Source organism: Urocitellus parryii, chromosome 6 (assembly GCF_045843805.1).
Source record: "Urocitellus parryii isolate mUroPar1 chromosome 6, mUroPar1.hap1, whole genome shotgun sequence".
Lineage (NCBI taxonomy): Eukaryota > Metazoa > Chordata > Mammalia > Rodentia > Sciuridae > Urocitellus > Urocitellus parryii.
The window spans coordinates 115,300,023-115,318,499 of record NC_135536.1 but is presented as its reverse complement, the minus strand read 5'-3'; the positions used below and the strand labels follow the sequence as shown (position 1 = coordinate 115,318,499).

General features: G+C 41.7%; 1 protein-coding gene across 1 annotated transcript in view; it reads right to left on the bottom strand.

The window, feature by feature from the left end:
* Thsd4 (thrombospondin type 1 domain containing 4) overlaps window positions 1-18,477 on the bottom strand; it is a 208,234-nt gene that overhangs the window by 24,110 nt on the left and 165,647 nt on the right. Inside the window, exons 3-5 of the mRNA XM_026387801.2 lie at window positions 11,900-12,075; window positions 9,413-9,509; window positions 4,224-4,499 (exon numbers count right to left, since the gene is read on the bottom strand). Coding sequence (XP_026243586.2) covers window positions 4,224-4,499; window positions 9,413-9,509; window positions 11,900-12,075 — 549 coding nt within the window. The remainder of the gene's footprint in view (window positions 1-4,223; window positions 4,500-9,412; window positions 9,510-11,899; window positions 12,076-18,477) is intronic.

Genomic DNA, 18,477 nt, shown 5'->3' with positions numbered 1-18,477 from the left:
TGTGTTATGTCAGAATTGGGAACTGTACCTCAGGTTATTAGTTTACAATAAATGTTGTTAGTTAGTTAATTCAAGGGATGGGGTGGAGGTCAGTGAGATATTATGGAGAGATGGATGTAAGATGGATCAAGTAAGAGGTTAATAACTCTAGGCTTGTACCTGCAGGAATCAACTGAGCCATGCCAGGACTTTGACAGAGGTCTGGGTAGTGACATACAATCTTGGCTACCATCCTAAAAGGCTAATACCATGATTGGCATGCTGCTGCCGAAACATTTACAAAAAGGGAAATGTAAATGTGGGAGACACAGACACGTGTGGCTGGCTCCCCCAGGGGGGATGGGCAAGAGTCTGGGAGAGGGTTTGTAAGGCACAGATGATGAGATTGCAAGAGGTATGGATTTGGGTTATGCAGAAAAGGGTTGGACAGTGCTGGCACTCTTAGAATTTCTTGGTTACAACACACTTGATAGTCCTGCTGATGACTGCGAGATGAGCTATATGTTCTATGCATCCACATTGTCTCCCTGGCCTTGCACATCTGGTGACATCACTTTAGAGGGAGCACAGGAGGGGCACCCTTGGGCTGCTGGCATTTGTCACATGAAAGAAAAAGAGAGCTAGGACTATAAGAAAAGGGAAGGTTAGGGAAAGAAATACCCCCATTTTTTGTTTATTCCCAATGTACCTCTGCAGTATCTCTTTGGCTTCCAAACCAGTACTGTCTAGCAGGGAAAAGAAGAAGGTAGGAATGTCACCTCAGATACTCATGAGTGGCAGATGCCAAGTGTGGATGTGCACATGTGCAAGTGGATGTGTACAGCCTAAATATTTAAAATGGGTATGGATGCCAAATTCCAGACCTCACAATCTAGAAGACAGTGTGAATCCACAATGTCAAGGAGAATGCTACCTTAAAGATTACACAGAGTCATATGGAAACATAGAGACACAGACTATTCTTTTTCTTTTTTTTTTTTGTGGTTCTGGGGATTGAACCCAGGGTCTTTTGCATGCAAGGCAAGCACTCTACCAACTGAGCTACATCCCCAGCCCCAGATCATTTTTGAATATATGAATCCACATTTTTTATGTTATTGATAGCACATGGGTAAAGGCAGGAATAGAGTTGTGTGTCTAGGATATAATAAAGATATAAAAGCTGTTCTTGTATTTTTTCTAATAGTTCATACAGCCCACATATGAAATATAATAATCTATTCATTTATCCTAGACACATTTGAAATAGGCTGCTGTGCTGTGGTACCAGGTGCAGAGGCTACAAACTGCATACTCATGGAGACAGCCCAGCCAGGAAGGGTGGGGACAGAGATGTTTCCTGAACTGCTGGGAGTCCCAGATGCAGAAGTGCCTATTTGCATTTTGCAGAATTAGGAAAGCTTCACAGAGGAGGTGGCATCTGAGGTAGGTAGGTCTTGGAGTAGAAACAGGAGTTTGCTGGCTCAATACCAGAGGATAAGAGGAAGAGTTTTTACCTCAGTGTGGATCACACATCCAGGGTAGGTTAGGGGCCAAAATAACTGGAAACTTTGGATACGGGGTCTCTCCATCATGTCAAGTATAGAATAGAGAAAGGCCTGCTGAATGGCTACCTAGACGAGTGAGCAGCATCCATCCAGTTACTGCTGGACACAGAGTATGGAAGATGTGTTGGCCAAAGGTACATACTTTATCCTTATCTCATTATGTCCACAATGCAATGCCTTATGGTGGCTGGGTGGGGTGGAAGAGAAACTTCTATCTATGCCATTCTTGATATGTCACCACATGATGAGCTGGACCCAGTGGTGCATGCCTGTAATCCCAGCAGCTTGGGAGGCTGAGACAGGAGAATTGTGAGTTCAAAGCCAACCTCAGCAATGGTGAGGTGCTAAGCAACTCAGTGAGACCCTGTCTCTAAATAAAATACAAAATAGGGCTGGGGATATGGCTCAGTGGTCAAGTGCCCCTGAGTTCAATCCCCAGTATCAAAAAACAAAACAAAAAAATCCCCCCAAACCCCAAATGATGATAATTTTCATCCTTTTAATGACTTTCTCTCATTTTCACCTAGTTCTGAGTATATCTGACTCCTTTCACAGGCATCACACCACTATACAGATGGCAGAATATTTTGGAAATAATACACTTTGATCTTGGGTTCCTATGTTAATTACATTACATACTACTTATCTCTATAAATGTCATGGCCAGAGTCTCATTAAAATGATTTTGGCCTTAATGCAGAATTACTCCTAGCTTTCTACCTCTCTCAAGACACATTCTACAGGCATTTTCCCTCATAAATGTGATTTTCCCTCATAAAGCTTACAGAAGAAGTTGGGTTCAACGAATTGCCAGTCCACATTCTTTGCACATGTATCAAGCATGAGCACAATAAAATTGGAATAAAACCTTGTAAATTAATACTCTAGTTACCAAGTCTTTATGGAATTTCAGAGATTCTGGGCAGGAAGAGCTCTAGCTCCCAGAGGAATCCAAGACTTAAATTTTATTCTCAAAGCCACTAAGTCAAAGCTTTAGAAGCAATTGTGAGAGATTTTTCTATGTTCGAATTATGTCAAGATTTCCAAATTTCATACTCTTAGATTCAAGTCTCTTGAAGAAAAGAAAAGAAAAGAAATCCCAAAACAATATGTTGGGTGTATCACATAGTGACACAGGTTGTAGGAAATCCTGGGGGGACACAGCCTTTTTGTTTCTATAATAACCTCCCTTCAGACAACAACCATTTCAGGGACAATAATAGAATTTTAGTACAAATGAGAGGCTATTATTATATATCTGAAGGATATGATAACTACAGTTTATAGAGTATTCTTGTAACGAGGATCAAAGTTACCTTGAAGCAGAAGCACAGTTCATTTCCTATCAAGGGGACAATGTCACATAAGGAGTTTCTAGATACCATGATCCACACCTATCCTAACTTTGGAGCTTCCAAGGAAATGGGATGCTGGGTCCATGTTCAGGCCTCATGTTGGCCCCTTGACACAGTCATGCTTTGAGCCTGTCAAAACTCTGCTTTATTGAAATGACACCAGAACTCCATCCATCTCCCAAATCCTATAACTCCCTTTTGTTTGGAGAGACAGGCCATGCTTCTTCAGGTTTCTAGTGTCCCTTCTTGCAGTAAGTTAATAAACCCAACTTTGCTGGGTACAGGTTTGCCCCTTGGAGGTCCTATCTGACTGAGTTAGGCTAATGGATGAATATGGAATTAAGATTTTTACTGGGAGAGTATGGAAAGGAAACCATGAGTATAAAAGCCAGCCAATTAACACCTCAAGCCCTCAAAGTATGTTTTACTCTCCTAAAATCATTAGATTTGAGAATGAGTTTAAAATGGCATTTGTGTAAAATCTTCTACAACCTTGACTTGTATATCAATTTTAGACCTGAAATGTGCATTCTGTAATTACTGTGAATATATATATGCCCAGAAAAGGCCTAACTCAGCAGCCTGGGTTGCTCAAACCCTGCACATTGCACAGAAAGGTCTGTCCTCACAACTGTCCCTGAATCAGCTACTGGGAGATGACCTTGGAGTCCTTGGAAAATTCTGCCTGGTGAGAGTTTTTCTATGCCTGAGATCTTGGGCCATGTGTATGGATTTGTCAGGATAATTTGTGCCGACAATGTGATTTACAGTGACTGTATTTGTATGCCTCAAGCCTTGCTACACTGTATTGGTTTGACCTTGGGGGTACTAAAGGCTGTGTAGCTAATGCAAGCCATGTGGGAGCTACATGCCTATATGACTAATGCCCAGTAAAAGCTCTGGACACTGAAACTTGGGTGAACATCTCTGGTCAGCAGTACTCAGGGTGTGTTGTCGCACATCACTGTGGGGAAAATAAAGGGTATCCCTGAGTGGCTCTACCAGGTAACCTCGAGGGGGAGACACCTGGAAACTGGCCCTTGGTTTCTCCTGGACTGTGTCCATATGTTATTTCTCTTTGCTGATTCTAAACTGCATCCTTTTATTGTTATAAAGTGTAAACATGAGCCTTTCTGAATCTTGTAAGTCCTTGTAGTAGATCACTGAGCCCAAGGGTCATCTTGGGGACCTCTAACCCTGCCTGTTGTGCCAATGAACCATTTCACAGGTAGGACACCGAAGTGAGGATTTGCCACACACCCTGAGACATACTTCCTTGTTTGGGTTCTGCAGGGACACCCTGTCCCACAGGCAGGCTCACCTTTCCCACAGGTTGTTGAACATTCTGTTGTCCCCAGCTGCTTCCAGTTGTGATCCCGGCTTCTTCGTGGGGGCTGTGGCACTGGTGGTACCAAGTTGTCTGGTCGATGGGAAGAAAATCTATCTGGATGCCTGACCGGGAAGGTCTGCACCGATTCTGAGGTGAAGATTTCAGATGCCTCCCCGTGCAAGTCTTCCTTCTCCCCGTTCTTCTCTTTCTCTTCTCCATCTTCCTGGCTTCTACCTTCTTCATCCAGCTGGCCATTGAGGGGTTCCCCTAGGAGAGGCCAGCGCACACACAGAGAAGAAAGATCATTTTGGACACTGAGTAGAAAGAGGAAATGGCTTCAACGTTAGAAATTACGTGGCATGAGATCATTTCTAATCTGCAACACTTAAGTATAGGATATTTAAAATAAGCAGATGCTAGCTTTCTTAATATTCAAAATATGAATTAAAAATCAATAAGAAAAAAGATGAACATCCCAATAGGAAAAGTATACAAGGGCCATGGAGAGGCAGTTTCCATCAAAAGACATGCAAACAGCCAAAAGCCACACAAAAATGTTCACTTCATTCCTAACGAAAGAATTACACCCGAAAACAAGAATAAAACCATCAATAGCTCCATTTACCTAATGAGAAGGATCAGAAACTCGGAGTTTCTGATCAATCCCTGGCTGAAGGTGCATGAAAACACTTAAATTCACTGTTCATGAGCCTGCAAATAGATGCCAATTTTTAGAGGGTGATTTGGCTCTAGCTATCCAAAATTTAAATTCACATACACCCTTTGACCTAGTGATTCAGCTCCTAAAGTCTTTGTCAGACAAAGATTCTCATTCTTTGATGTAAAGCTGAACATACAAGTATGATTATTAATATGGTTATTATTTGAAATAGCAAAACAGTAGAACAGACTTCAATGTTCACGGAGAATAGTGATAAAAATATATTATGCTGCAACTGCGAAATGGAATGCTATGTGAATTTTCTTTTTAAAAGAATGCAGCACATACGTGTTCTGACATGGAGATATTGACTATGATATGTTGTTTGATGAACAAAAAAGGCATAGAATTCAGTTTGTATACACACACACACACACACACACACACACACACGTGGCAGGTCACTTTTGGGATGTTAATTTGTGTTTGGTGGCCTTTCTTTGTCCCCCCCCTTCCTCCCCTAGTCTGAAAGGGGATCCATGTTCTTAGATTTTTTTTGCTTTGGTTTTTTGCAGGAGAGAAAATAAAGCTGCTTGAAGTTGATGGCTCTCCTTTAGCACAGTACAAAGCTGGGCTCTCAGGGAGGGCAAAGTGCAAGTTCTGTCAGTTAAGGAGGAGGAGGAGGAGGAGGAGGAGGAGGAGGAGGAGGAGGAGGAGAGGGAGAGGGAGGGAGGGAGGGAATAGGGAGAGGGCTTTTTTGAATGTAGGAAAAGTAGGAACCTGAGGTCTTGGGTTTCCTGAGCACCATGGACCCTTCATGCATCAGGAGGAGCAACCCAGGAGGTGGCCATATCTGGAGTAGGGTTGGGGGCTGGCTTTGGGCATCCTTGTCCCCAACAGAGGCTGGAAGTGGCAGAGCCCCAACCCACAGCTCCCATGAGGCTGTCCTCAACCTACAGTTTTCAATGGAATTGGCATAAATAGACCTTCAGAGGGTCCAGCCAGTGCTCTGGCCCTTCTGAGATTCTGGGATCTTTCCTCATATCGAGAGAGAGAGAGAGAGAGAGAGAGAGAGAGAGAGAGAGAGAGAGACAGACAGACAGACAGACAGACACACCCCGTACTGACATACTGAATTTTCTACCAGTTTCAAAGAAGGTTAACATTGAGGTTGGATTTAAGTTGAGTGATGGAAAATAACATTCTGTGATATTCCTTGTATATTTGAGATTGTAGACAAAGATTCAGATTGTCTGCAAACATGTTTGTGTATGCATATAAAGGGGTGAGGCAGAGTCCCTTCAAATTGTTATGAGAGATTCCCTCTGGGAAGGGGATGGGGCTGGAGGCTATTGCTTTTTTTTTTTTTTAATAATTTTATTTTTTAGAGAGGTTTAAAGTTCAAAGCAAAACTGAGCAGAGGGTGCAGAATTCCATATGTCCGCTGTCCCCACATGTGCATAGCCTCTTTCACTATCAACATCCTGATGGCATACATCTATCTATGGTTTTGGATAAAAGCATAATGACATGCATCGGCCATTATAGTGTCATACAGGATAGGTTCACTGCCCTGAAATCCTCGGCTCTGCTGGTCATTCTTCCCCCCTCCCACCCCTGGCAACCACTGATATTTTTTATTTTTTCCTTAATTCTGACTTTTCTAGAATGTCATAGAATTGGAATCAGTAAGCATATAGCCTTTTCAGATTCATTTAGTAATATGTATTTTAGGTTCCTCCATATTTCTTGTGTTTTCTTTTTTTTTTTTGTACTGGGGATTGAACTCTGGGGGTGCTTTACCACTGAGATACATCCCCAGTCCCTCAGTTTTTAAATTTTGAAACATAGGTTCTCACTACGTTGCTGAGGGTTTTGCTAAGTTGCCGAGGCTGGCCTCAAATTTGCAATCTTCCTATCTCAGCCTTCTGAGTCACTAGGATTATAGGTGTATGCCACTGCACCTGATTCTCCACGTCTCTTGGTGGCTTGGAACCTGGTTTATTTTCACCACGGAGTGCTATTCCACTGTCTGGATGTGCCACTGTTTATATATTCACCTATTGAAGGACATCTTGGTTGCTCCCAAGTTTTGGTAATTACATGGGAGCTGTTTTAACTTTATGTTTTTCCATTTTTATTGAATATGTTCAAGTATGTATCATTTTAGTATAAAATAAGGAGGCATATTCTAGAGTTACTATAAAGCACAGTTAAAAATATAGGGCTTTGTGGGCTGGGGATGTGGCTCAAGCGGTAGCGCGCTAGCCTGGCATGCGTGTGGCCCGGGTTCGATCCTCAGCACCACATACCAACAAAGATGTTGTGTCTGCCGAGAACTAAAAAATAAATATTAAAAAAAAACTCTCTCTCTCTCTCTCTCTCTCTCTCACACTCTCTCTTTAAAAAAAAATATAGGGCTTTCTCCACCCCTTTACTTGTGCTTTTTTACTTTGTTGGTTTTAAACAAACCACTTTGTGTTTTAAAAATTTATGTGCAGATTAGGCAAACAGAATAAAGATCAAGACATATGGATATAAATGATATTATGCAGATTGTTACTAGACAAAAAACATTTTAAAATCTTTTTATTATCTTGTTTGTTCTGGGCACTAAAGAAAAACGGATTCATTCAATCTCCACCCATATCTCCAGAAAGACTACTTTTGAACTGCAGTTTATCTTTTCCCCTTTATTGTTTAGACTGAGAATTTGTTCAGAGAAGTTACCGACTTGCCTGAGGGTGTATAGAAAGAAAGTGACAGAGCTGAATTCAGAGCCTCCTGATTGTTGACATGGAGGATGGAGCCTGGTCCATATGTCCTCTTCCCTCTGTCACCTTTTACAACTGCTCCCTTCTGGCCTGCTCTGCTCCAGGAAGCTGATCCCAGAATCCCCTGCTATCCATTTGCTGAGGTCCATTAGGCCTGTTATCAATCATCCTGTTTGACTTCAGTCTATCCAACTGTCCTTAAAAATCAGCAACAGATCTCAGAAATCCCAGTATTTTGCCATCTGTGCTTGATTTCTCAGACTGTGTTTTGCTCCTGGAAATAGCATCAAATTTTGTGTGGGTGTTGTGCTGACTTGAGGTTTGGACAACACCCCTGTCCCATGTGCTGACCCACCACATACCCCTCTCTAGGCAGCCAGGTGGCTCCTCCCCAGACTGTGGCAATCAGAGAGCTTAGTTTTCCAAACTGTAGCCCACAGAAGGATGGATGGGCCAGGTCTGGCACCTGTTCCCTTTCTTCCTAGGACAGGTACTGGACCAGGTAACCTTCAGGCAGGATAATAGCACAGGATGGTCACACAGGCCAGTCTGAGGTCACTGCTCAGGCATGGAACCTGGATAAATAACTCAGTCTCCTGAAGTTTCCAGTCCCTTGCTCTTAAATTGAGGCTAATGATAGAAGCTGCCTCTGAGCTCTGTTGGGAGACCTCAGAGCCTGGACTCAGTGTGTGTGAGCGATCAGTCCTTGGCATTTCCAGTCTCCTTCTGGTTGGTGGGCTCACTCATCACCTGGTGGGGCCATGTCTGCAGAGAGCAGCACCATACCCAGCACCACCACCCTGTCCACCAGCAGCACCCCTGGGAAGCAGCAGGGTGGATCATTTGGTGTGAACCTTGTGATTTGTTTTAATAGGTCAAAATATTATCAACAGAAGCATCAGGGGACCAAGAGAAATGGCGTGTGGTGGACAGGTAATCCACTCTGCCCCCATACAGGTCCACGGCCTAATTCCTGGAACCTATGATATATGTTGCTTCATATGGCAAAAGGGACTTTGAGGATGTGATTAAAGATTTTGAGATGGAGAGATTATCTGGGAGGGCTATGTAATCTTAAGGTCCTTGAAAAGGAAAGAGCTAGGAGGGTGAGACTTAGAGGAGAGATGGGATGGTGGAAGAGGGCTAGAGTCAGAGAGATCTGAAGGTGCTACTGTCTGGTTTGGAGGTGGAGGAAGGGGCTGGGAGCCAAGGAAGGCAGTGGGCTCTTCAGGCTGCACAAGCCAAGGGAACAGGTTCTCCCCTGGAGCATCCAGAGTGAGCCCTTCCCTGGCCCTGCTGACACCTTGACTCTGGCCCAGTGAAATCCTTTTCAGATTTCTGACCTCTGAAACTGTAAGGCAGTAAAATCTATCTTATCCTGAGTCACTAAGTTGGAGGTAATTTGCTACAGCTGCCGTAGGAAATTAATGTGAGACATCTCAAAATGCTGGACTAGAAAGGCAGACCCGATGTTCACCTTGTTTTTGAATCAAGTGAATAAAATGGTCTTATCAGTAAGGCTTACACCAGTGGTGAATCATGCTGCCATAGTAAGGCCCACTGACTTTGAAATGTGGGATCATGGTTTTCTATGTGTTGACAAAGAGAGCAAGAGACAGAGAGAGAGAGAGAAAGAGAGAGAGGAGAGAGAGAGAGAGAGAGAGAGAGAGAGAGAGAGAGAGAGAGAGAGAGAGACCTTTAAAAGGAAGTGTCCCAGTGCTTGGTGGTAAAACAAGGGATTTTACCTGGTCTCCTGTGAGGTGGCACCTGTGGGCTGATGGCGTTGGTTCCCATGATGACATACTCATAGTGAACTCCTGGGTTGGGTTGCTGGTGTATCATCTGATGGTAGAAATGTCAGTGTTACTGCTGTGGCACACATGTGCATCCCCTTTCCTGCTGACATGGGTTACAATAGTACGAGTGGTGCTATTGCCACATGAGAAGGTTCATTCACATCTAGTAATGTCAGTGACCCTGTGGCACATGAAACCAAGCTATTTCCAGAGGGCTTCTCATCATTTGAGGAATGAAGAACTTGATTCTTGAGCAGATCAGAAGCAAACTAGGCTGAGAGTCAAGATTTTTATAAATACCACCTAGGAAGCAGAACCTTTCTGTTGGCTGCCAGCCATTCTAGGCCATGGCTTTGCCTTTGCTCCGTGCTCCCTCTATGTTCCACATAGATAAATAAGTCTCTGCTGCAGGAGAACCTGTTTGAACACTAGGTGGTGAGACATACAAACAAGGATGAAACCTCCTTGGCAGAGCAGGCCTGGAGCATTACGTTTCTTTAAAGTCCTCTACTTGGTCAGGGAGACTAGCTCAAGTTTATCCCTTGTTGGCTTTCTGCATCCCACCCCTTTTTCATCTAGAATCACAAAGAGATGGGATCAGAAAAAATGGTCATAAGGGAAGTAAGTTCTTCTTGGGTCATATTCTTTCAGGAACCAGTGACAAAGAGATAGGACAGCAAGCAGGAAGCTACTGGAAGTCAGCCCTGGAAGAGTGTCTGGGATGAGAACACATCTGTGAGCAGGGCCTGTGGAGGAAGCGCCCCCTATTGTCTTTGGAGCACAAAGTCCTCATGCCCGTTGCTGTCACCGGGGGAGGCAGGGCTTGGGCTCAATGAAGCAACAGAATGAGGATTTACAGTATTTGAGCCAAGCAAGGAAATGCTGCCATGTTTGACGAAGTGGCTGTCTATCTGGCCATCTGTGATCTAGAGCAAGTCTCTGAATCCCACCGTTTTTGATTTCTTCATCTGGAGAAAAGAGGAGGTAAGAGTCACAGTTGGTTTCTTAGGTCCTGTGTTCCCATGGTACCGCTGACTGGCTCCAGCACGGGGTGTTGGGAGTGTGAGGGGGTGGGGGTTCCTGTGCCTGTCCTTCATGATTATGTCATCATGCCGTCATCTCTCACCCCCCTGCCTCCTTGTGGAGTGGGTCTCCATCCCATCAGTCACCCAGAGGTAGGCCGACATGAAAAGCACTGGGCTTCCTACATCTTGAACCCATCCCAACTCAGGGCTGTTGTGTGGGAATGTGGTAGTGAGCACAGAGCCCTGAAGGACACAGTGGTGTGACTGTGGGTTCCTGCTCTCTACCCCATCCCCCTCACCTACACACTCTGTTACTGCCCCCATTCCTCTCGTGCCTCTTCTGCCAGTCCAAGCCTTATCCTGTTTATGAGATTATTGTTGGCCGCCTTTCCAAGACCACCCACAGCAGGCCTTTCACAACCCCAGTCTCTGATACAATTTCAAATTTAACCAGAGTGAACCCACCAAGTGGATAGCTTAAAAAAAAAAAAAAACCCAAATTGACTATAACAAGGCTTTCTTTGTAATTTCTAGTCCACTACATAGACCCAAGAGGAATGGACACAGAACTGTAGAGTTGAAGAAATAATCACAATGCAATTAATTATATTTCTAAAACTCTGACACAGCAAATATTATGTAGACCAGCAAGGCTTTGGGGACAGAGTACGTATATTTATTGGTGAGTTCATTCATTCTTTTTATTTATTTATTTTTTTTGTGAGCTCATTCTTTTTATCCAAACATAATTTTAAGCTTTTATTTCTGGTCATCCTTTATTTCCTGATCTTTTCAGGAGACTGGATTCTAGTTGTTTCTTTAAAAAAAATAGGGATCTTTTAAAACTGTTTGGCAACTTGATATTCTAGTTTTAAATAAAGTAGACTACAGTTCTCCTTTGTGAAGCGGGGAACTTCTAGTAAACCTCGAGACTGTGGCTCTAAGCTTTATCGTTTCATCTGGAGGGGGTCTGGAGCGCTGGATTCTTCGTTTGCTTTAGCAGAGTTTGAAGAGGGCTGGGAGCTGGGAGCGGTCTTGCATTTGACATTTGCTTTCTTTTGCCGTGAAAAGAAAACATGCCAAATTAGCGTTAGGAGGGAAGTGCCTGGAGGAGATCCAGTGTTCATGAAATAAAGGATATGTTTGCCTCTGATTTGGTTCAACAAGTAAAATTGGTTTTACTGGGTCAATAAACGCTGAGAGTACCAAGCATCTGGTAGAGTTTAAAGTTTCCATGAGCGGGGTACATTCAGGGGTAAATGACAGCGTTGAAGGGGTACCTCCAACCAGCTCCACGCAAACGATTTTATTGAGCCCGAGGAATGATTTATTGCTTATTTGCCCTAAGTGTGTTCTTTGGAAGCAACCAGATACAAAATCTAGAGAACAGCCCAGAACCATCTCTACTCACATAGACATCCAAGATTTCGTTAGTGGGACCTTCGGCCAAAAAGGACTCGCCAGCAGTGCTCGAGATCTCATTGGGACGCTTGTAGGTGAACATGGTCCCTCCGCCCTCATACTTTCCAGGACGGTCAATCGCCCAGTTCCCATTGATGATGGAGCGGCCAGAACGACTTCGCAAGGCTGTGGAGAAAAACGAGAGCCCCTCGGATGAGTCCCTCAGATCAGTCCTCCAGAAACTGAACCCACCTCCCCAGCTGCTGGCCTCTTCCCCCGTCCAGGGTTTGTCATGGTCCTCTCTGTGCCGCGTTCTTCCACACCCCGGACCAGGGCCAGGTGTGGAGAGTCTTTAACCTGCTCCGTTTCCCTCTACCACTTGGACTTAGTGTAGGCCCAGAGGATGGGAGTGGTTAGGAGAAAAGAATGCAGAAAGGGAAAAGGAAAGAAGAAAGTTAGGGGTGGGAGACAAAAAGAGGGAGAAGGCCACGAAGTTGTATTGTATGCCATTATCTAGGTGAGAGGTCGCATGTGGGCCACCCAGTTGCTGATTTTAGCCTGTAGATGGGCTTGATGTGGCTTATGTAGTCTTTTTCTTTCTTTCTTTCTTTCTTTCTTTCTTTCTTTCTTTCTTTCTTTCTTTCTTTCTTTCTTTCTTTCTTTCTTTCTCTTTCTTTCTTTCTTTCTTTCTTTCTTTCTTTCTCTCTCTCTCTCTCTCTCTCTCTCTCTCTCTCTCTCTCTCTCTCCTTCCTTCCTTCCTTCCTTCCTTCCTTCCTTCCTTCCTTCCTTCCTTCCTTCTTTCTTTCTTTCTTTCTTTCTTTCTTTCTTTCTTTCTTTCTTTCTTTCTTTCTTTCTTTCTTTCTTTCTTTCTTTCTTTCTTTCTTTCTTTTTAAATAAACCCAAATTTGAGAATTGGGAAGTTTTATACATTACTGCTTAGCAATGTAATTTCTAGTCCACTACATAGACCCAAGAGGAATGGATACCGAACTGTAGAGTTGAAGAAATAATCACCATGCAATTAATTATATTTCTAAAACTCTGACACAGCAAATATTATGTAGACCAACAAGTTTTACAACATTGCTAAGCAGACTTATTCTCATTTTTTCAGATATGGGTTCAGAGATGCGAGGGGACTTGTTGAAGTTTACTAGGACCAGAGTGACAGATCTGTGCTTTGAAATCCACACTCAGGAAGCAGGTGATAAAAAAGAAAAGGGAAAAGGAACAAGGTGTTTAGATCAGTGGAGAAGAAAGTAGAATTTCCTTAGATACATAGGACACGTTGAAACTGGCAAGCCAATGGTGGATTGGGCTGAGAGATGTTCCCGTTTTTATAGTTGTTTTTTAAAAAATATTTATTTTTTAGCTTTAGGTGGACACAATATCTTTATTTTATTTTCATGTGGTGCTAAGGATTGAACTCAGTGCCTCACGCATGCCAGGCAAGCGCGCTACTACTTGAGCCATATCCCCAGCCCCTAATAGTTGTTTTTTTAAATAGTTGGACAGAATGCTTTTATTTTATTTATCTTATTAATGTGATGTTGAGGATTGAACCCAGTGCCTCACACATGCTAGGCAAGTGCTCTGCCATTGAGCCACAACCCCAGCCCCAGGATGTTCCAGTTTTAAAAGCCAATGACCAACTCATATCTTATCTTATTTCACTTTGCAAATTCCAGATCTTACTTATCCTTAAATCTTTCGGTAGGTATCACAAAAATATAAGGATTCTTTCTTTGTTAAACCCACTTTCAGCAGCATTTCTATGATGGGTCTTCCCAGAGACCAGACCTGCACCGGCAGAAGCTTCATGAGGGTGAAGAAGGGTCTCCAAACTCATGCATCTTCCCCTGCACACACCACCCTTGGCTGGCTGGTTGCCATGGATACTGGGAGAGCACAGGTAGGGAGCTCAGAATACTGTGTTAAAAAATCAATTCAGCTTATTGAGTGGCAAAGAGTCAGGGGTGAAGACGAGGAAGACAGGTTTGAAACTTTTTTTTTTTTTTAATTAAAACAGTTAAAAATAATGCCCCCATTATTTCGCTGAAAAAATTCAAATGAATGTCACCAAGGCCACCATGCTGCTAAACCCAATGGTTCTTTTTGGGGTCTCATCTTCCTAGATGAAGGAGCGGCCTCGAGCTCTGCTTCATTCTACTGCAACACTCTCCCGTTGGATTCTGGGACCCTGCACTCAGCTTGCTTTCCTCTTGCTCTGAGCCTGTCCTGCTTTCTGTTTCATTGTTCTCTATGTAGCCACTAAGTATTAGAGTTCCTTAGGATTAAGAGTAGACCTGTCATGGGCACTGAATTCCTTTTCTGAGCAATTTCATTTATGCCAAGGCTTTAATTAGTATATGCCAGAGACTTCCAAATTTAGTTGCCAGACTTTGCCTCTGGCCCCAGACTTTTACATCTAATTGCCTTCTTGACAGCTTCATTTGGGTATCTTAAGGCTGAACTCATGCTGGATCTTTCAGTTCCTGATCCCAGGAAATGTATCATCATCCATCTAACCATAAACTCAGGAAACATCATAGGCCCAGTCTCTCTTTTTAACCTCTTGTATCTAATCCATCTTAAAGATTTTATTTAATCTCCTGCCTATTGCTTGAACCATCTACTTCTCTTCATGTCCACTTCCATAATTCAGGGCCAAAATACTATTACATCCTATTCAGACTCATTCAAGAGCCTTCTAATTGTTCTTCCTATTTTCTTCTTCTCAGCCAGACAAGATTTCTTTATTCTTTTCAGGATTCAGATTGGATTACCAACTATGGCTTAAGCTCCTTGAATGACTTTCATTAAATCTCAGGGGTAAAAATAAAGCAAGCCCAGTTATTTTATATACCCAACTGATGTAGTCCCAGGCTCTCCTGTCTCTCTGTGCTCTGTTCTACTGTATCAGCTCATCAAAGACATCATGTTTTCTCCACAATGTTGCCTCTTTTTTTTCTGAAAATTCTGCACCAACTCCAAATCCTGTTCATTCCTTAGATATTGGCTGTCCTGGGGCCTTAGATATTGGCTGTCCTGGGGAGTTTTTTTTCCCCATCCTGTCCAGCCTGCATCTTCCCTGGTATGCTCTATGAGATGCAGGAGGCTTCCTTCAAGGCCTTTAACTCAGTTTGCATATAAATCTATCCACATAACTATTTGATTAATGTTTATTTCCCAGGACATTGTAAGATCCCAAAGGGCAGAGACTGTGGTGTTTATTCATTGTTACAGTTCTAAGGCTCAGCACAGTGTTCACATAGTAGGAACGTAATATATATTTGCCAAAAAAAGTAGAATGCCCAAATGATAGACAGGCCAAGAAAGATAAGTAGGCAATTCACAGAAAACCAGGTACAAGTATACTATAAGCAAACAAAAAATCGTTTTGCCTTACATATAATTTAAGAAATGCAAATCAAAATCTTGCTTATAGCCAAAGCAATCCTTAGCAAAAAGAGTGAAGATATTTTTGACCCACCAGATTGGCAAATATTAAAAAAAATTACTATTGCCAGTGCTGAACCTATTTAGCCACGCTGGAGATCAATTTGGTTACACTAGTAAAACTTTAAATGTCCACACACTTCGATGCAAGAATTCTACTTCCTCAAGTGATAGCCTTTTGTAAGTATACAAAAATATTTTATTTCTTTTTAAAATGTAATTAATTAATTCTAATTATGTATATATGGCAGCAGAATGAATTTTGATTGATTGTACACAATTGTAGCACAACTTTTCCATTTTTCTGGTTGTACATGATGTAGCTTCACACCATATGTGCAGTCATACATGTACCTAGGGTAATGATGTCCATCTCATTCAACCATCTTTCCTGCCCCCATACTTCCTCTCCACCCTCCCTCCCTTTGCCCAAAGTTCCTTCATTGTTCCCCATTCCCCCACCCCTCCATTATGGATCAGCATCCACTTATCAGAACATTTGGCCTTGGTTTTTTGGGACTGGCTTACTTCACTTAGCATGATATTCTCCAACTCCATCCATTTAATTTACCTGAAAATATCATAATTTTATTCTCTTTTAATGCTGAGTAATACTCCTTGGGTATATATACCACCATCTGTTGTAGGGCATCTAAGTTGGTTCCATAGTTTAGCTATTGTGAATTGAGCTGCTATAAACATTGATCTGGTTGTGTTACTATAATATGTTGACTTTAAGTCCTTTGGATATAGACTGAGGAGTGGGATACCTGGGTCAAATGGTGGTTTTTCCAAGTTTTCAAAGGAATCTCCATACATGCTTTCCAGATTGGTTGCACCAATTTGCAGTCCCACCAGCAATGTGTGAGTATGCCCTTTTCCCCCACATCCTCACCAAAACTGCAGTTCTGACTGGTGTGAGATGAAATCTTATAGTGTTTTTGATTTGCATTTCTCTAATTACTAGAGATGTTGAACATTTTTTTGTATATTTGTTGATCGACTATATATCTTCTTCTGAGAAGTGTCTGTTCAGCTCCTTAGTCCATTTATTGATTGGGTTGTTTGTTTTTTTGGTGTTAAGTTTTTTTAATTCTTTATATATCCTGAAGATTAGTGTTATATCTGACTTGTGTGTGGCAAAAATTTGCTCCCAAAATGTAGGCTCTGTCTTCACTCACTGATTGTTTCTTTTGCTGAGAAGAAGTTTTTTAGTTTGAATCCATTCCACTTATTGATTCTTGATTTTATTTCTTGTACTTTAGGAGTCCTGTTAAGGAAGTTAGGGCCTAATCCTACATGATGAAGATTTGGACCTACTTTTTCCTCTATTGGGCGTAGGGTCTCTTGCCTAATTACTAGGTCCTTGATCTACTTTGAATTGAGTTTTGTGCATGGTGAGAGATAAGGGTTTATTTTCATTTTGCTGCATATGAATTTCCAGTTTCCCCAGCACCATTTGTTGAAGAGGTTATATTTTCTCCAATGTATGTTTTTGGCACCTTTGTCTAGTATGAGATAACTTTATTTATCTGGGTTTGTCTATGTGTCTTCTATTCTGTACCATTGGTCTACATGTCTATTCTGGTGCCAATACCATGCCATTTTTGCTACTATAGTTTGTAGTATAGTTTAAGGTCTGGTATTGTGATGCTCCTGCTTCACTCTTCTTGCTAAGGATTGCTTTGTCTATTCTGAGTCTCTTATTTTTCCAAATGAATTTCATGATTGCCTTTTATATTTCTATACTCAATGATGTTGGGATTTTAATTGGAATTGCATTGAATCTGTATAGCATCGAATCTATAGTTTTGGGTAGTATGGCCATTCTGACAATATTAATTCTGCCTATCCAAGAGCATGGGAGGTCTTTCAATCTTCTAAGGTCTTCTTCAATTTCTTTCTTTAGTGTTCTATGGTTTTCATTGTAGAGGTCTTTCACCACTTTTGTTAAATTGATTCCCAAGTATTTTTTTTTTTGAGGCCATTGTGAATGGGGTAGTTTTCCTAATTTCTCTTTCAGAGGATTCATCACTGATGTATAGAAATGCATTTGATTTACGGTATTGATTTAATATCTAATATCCTGCTAGTTTGCCAAATTAATTTATTAATTCTAAAATTTTTCTGGTGGAGTTTTTTGGATCCTCTAAGTATGGAATCATGTCATCAGCAAATAATGATAGTTTGAGTTCTTCTTTTCCTATTCATATCCCTTTAGTTTCTTTCATCTGTCTAATTGCTCTGGCTAGAGTTTCAAGGACTATGTTGAATAGAAGTGGTGAAAAGAGGGCATTCCTATCTTGTTCTAGTTTTTAGAGGGAATGCTTCCAGTTTTCTCCATTTAGAATGATATTGGCCTTGGTTTTAGCATAGATAGCTTTTACAATGTTGAGGTATGTTCCTACTGCCCCTAATTTTTCTAGTGTTTTGAACATGAAAGGATGCTGTATTTTGTCAAATGCTTTCTCTGCATCAATTGATATAATCACGATTCTTATCTTCAAGTCTATTGATGTCATGAATTACATTTATTGATTTACATATGTTGAACAAACCTTGCATCCCTGAAATGAACCCCACTTGATCATGGTGCACTATTTTAAAAATATATTTTTGTATGCAATTTGCCAGAATTTTATTGAGAATTTTTGCATCTATATTCATCAGGGATATTGGTCTGAAATGTTTTTTCCTTGATGTGTCTCTGCCTGGTTTTGGTATCAGGATGATACTAGCTTCATAGAATGAGTTTGGAAGGGCTCCCTCCTTTTCTATTTCATGGAAAAATTTGAGGAGTATTGGTGTTAATTCTTTGTAGATCTTGCAGAACTCAGTTGTGAATCTGACTGGTCCCGGGCTTTTCTTGGTTGATAGGCTTTTGATGGTGTCTTCTATTTCCTTGCTTGAAACTGATCTGTTTAAATTGTGTATGTCCTCTTGACTCAGTTTGGGTTGATCCTATGCCTCTAGAAATTTGTTGGTGTCTTCCAGGTTTCCTATTTTACTGGAATATAAATTTTGAAAATAGTTTCTAATTGTCTTTTGTATTTCAATAGTGTCTGTTGTGATTTTTTTTAATCTTAAATTTTTAGTAATTTGAGTTTTCTCTCTTCTTCTTTTTGTTAG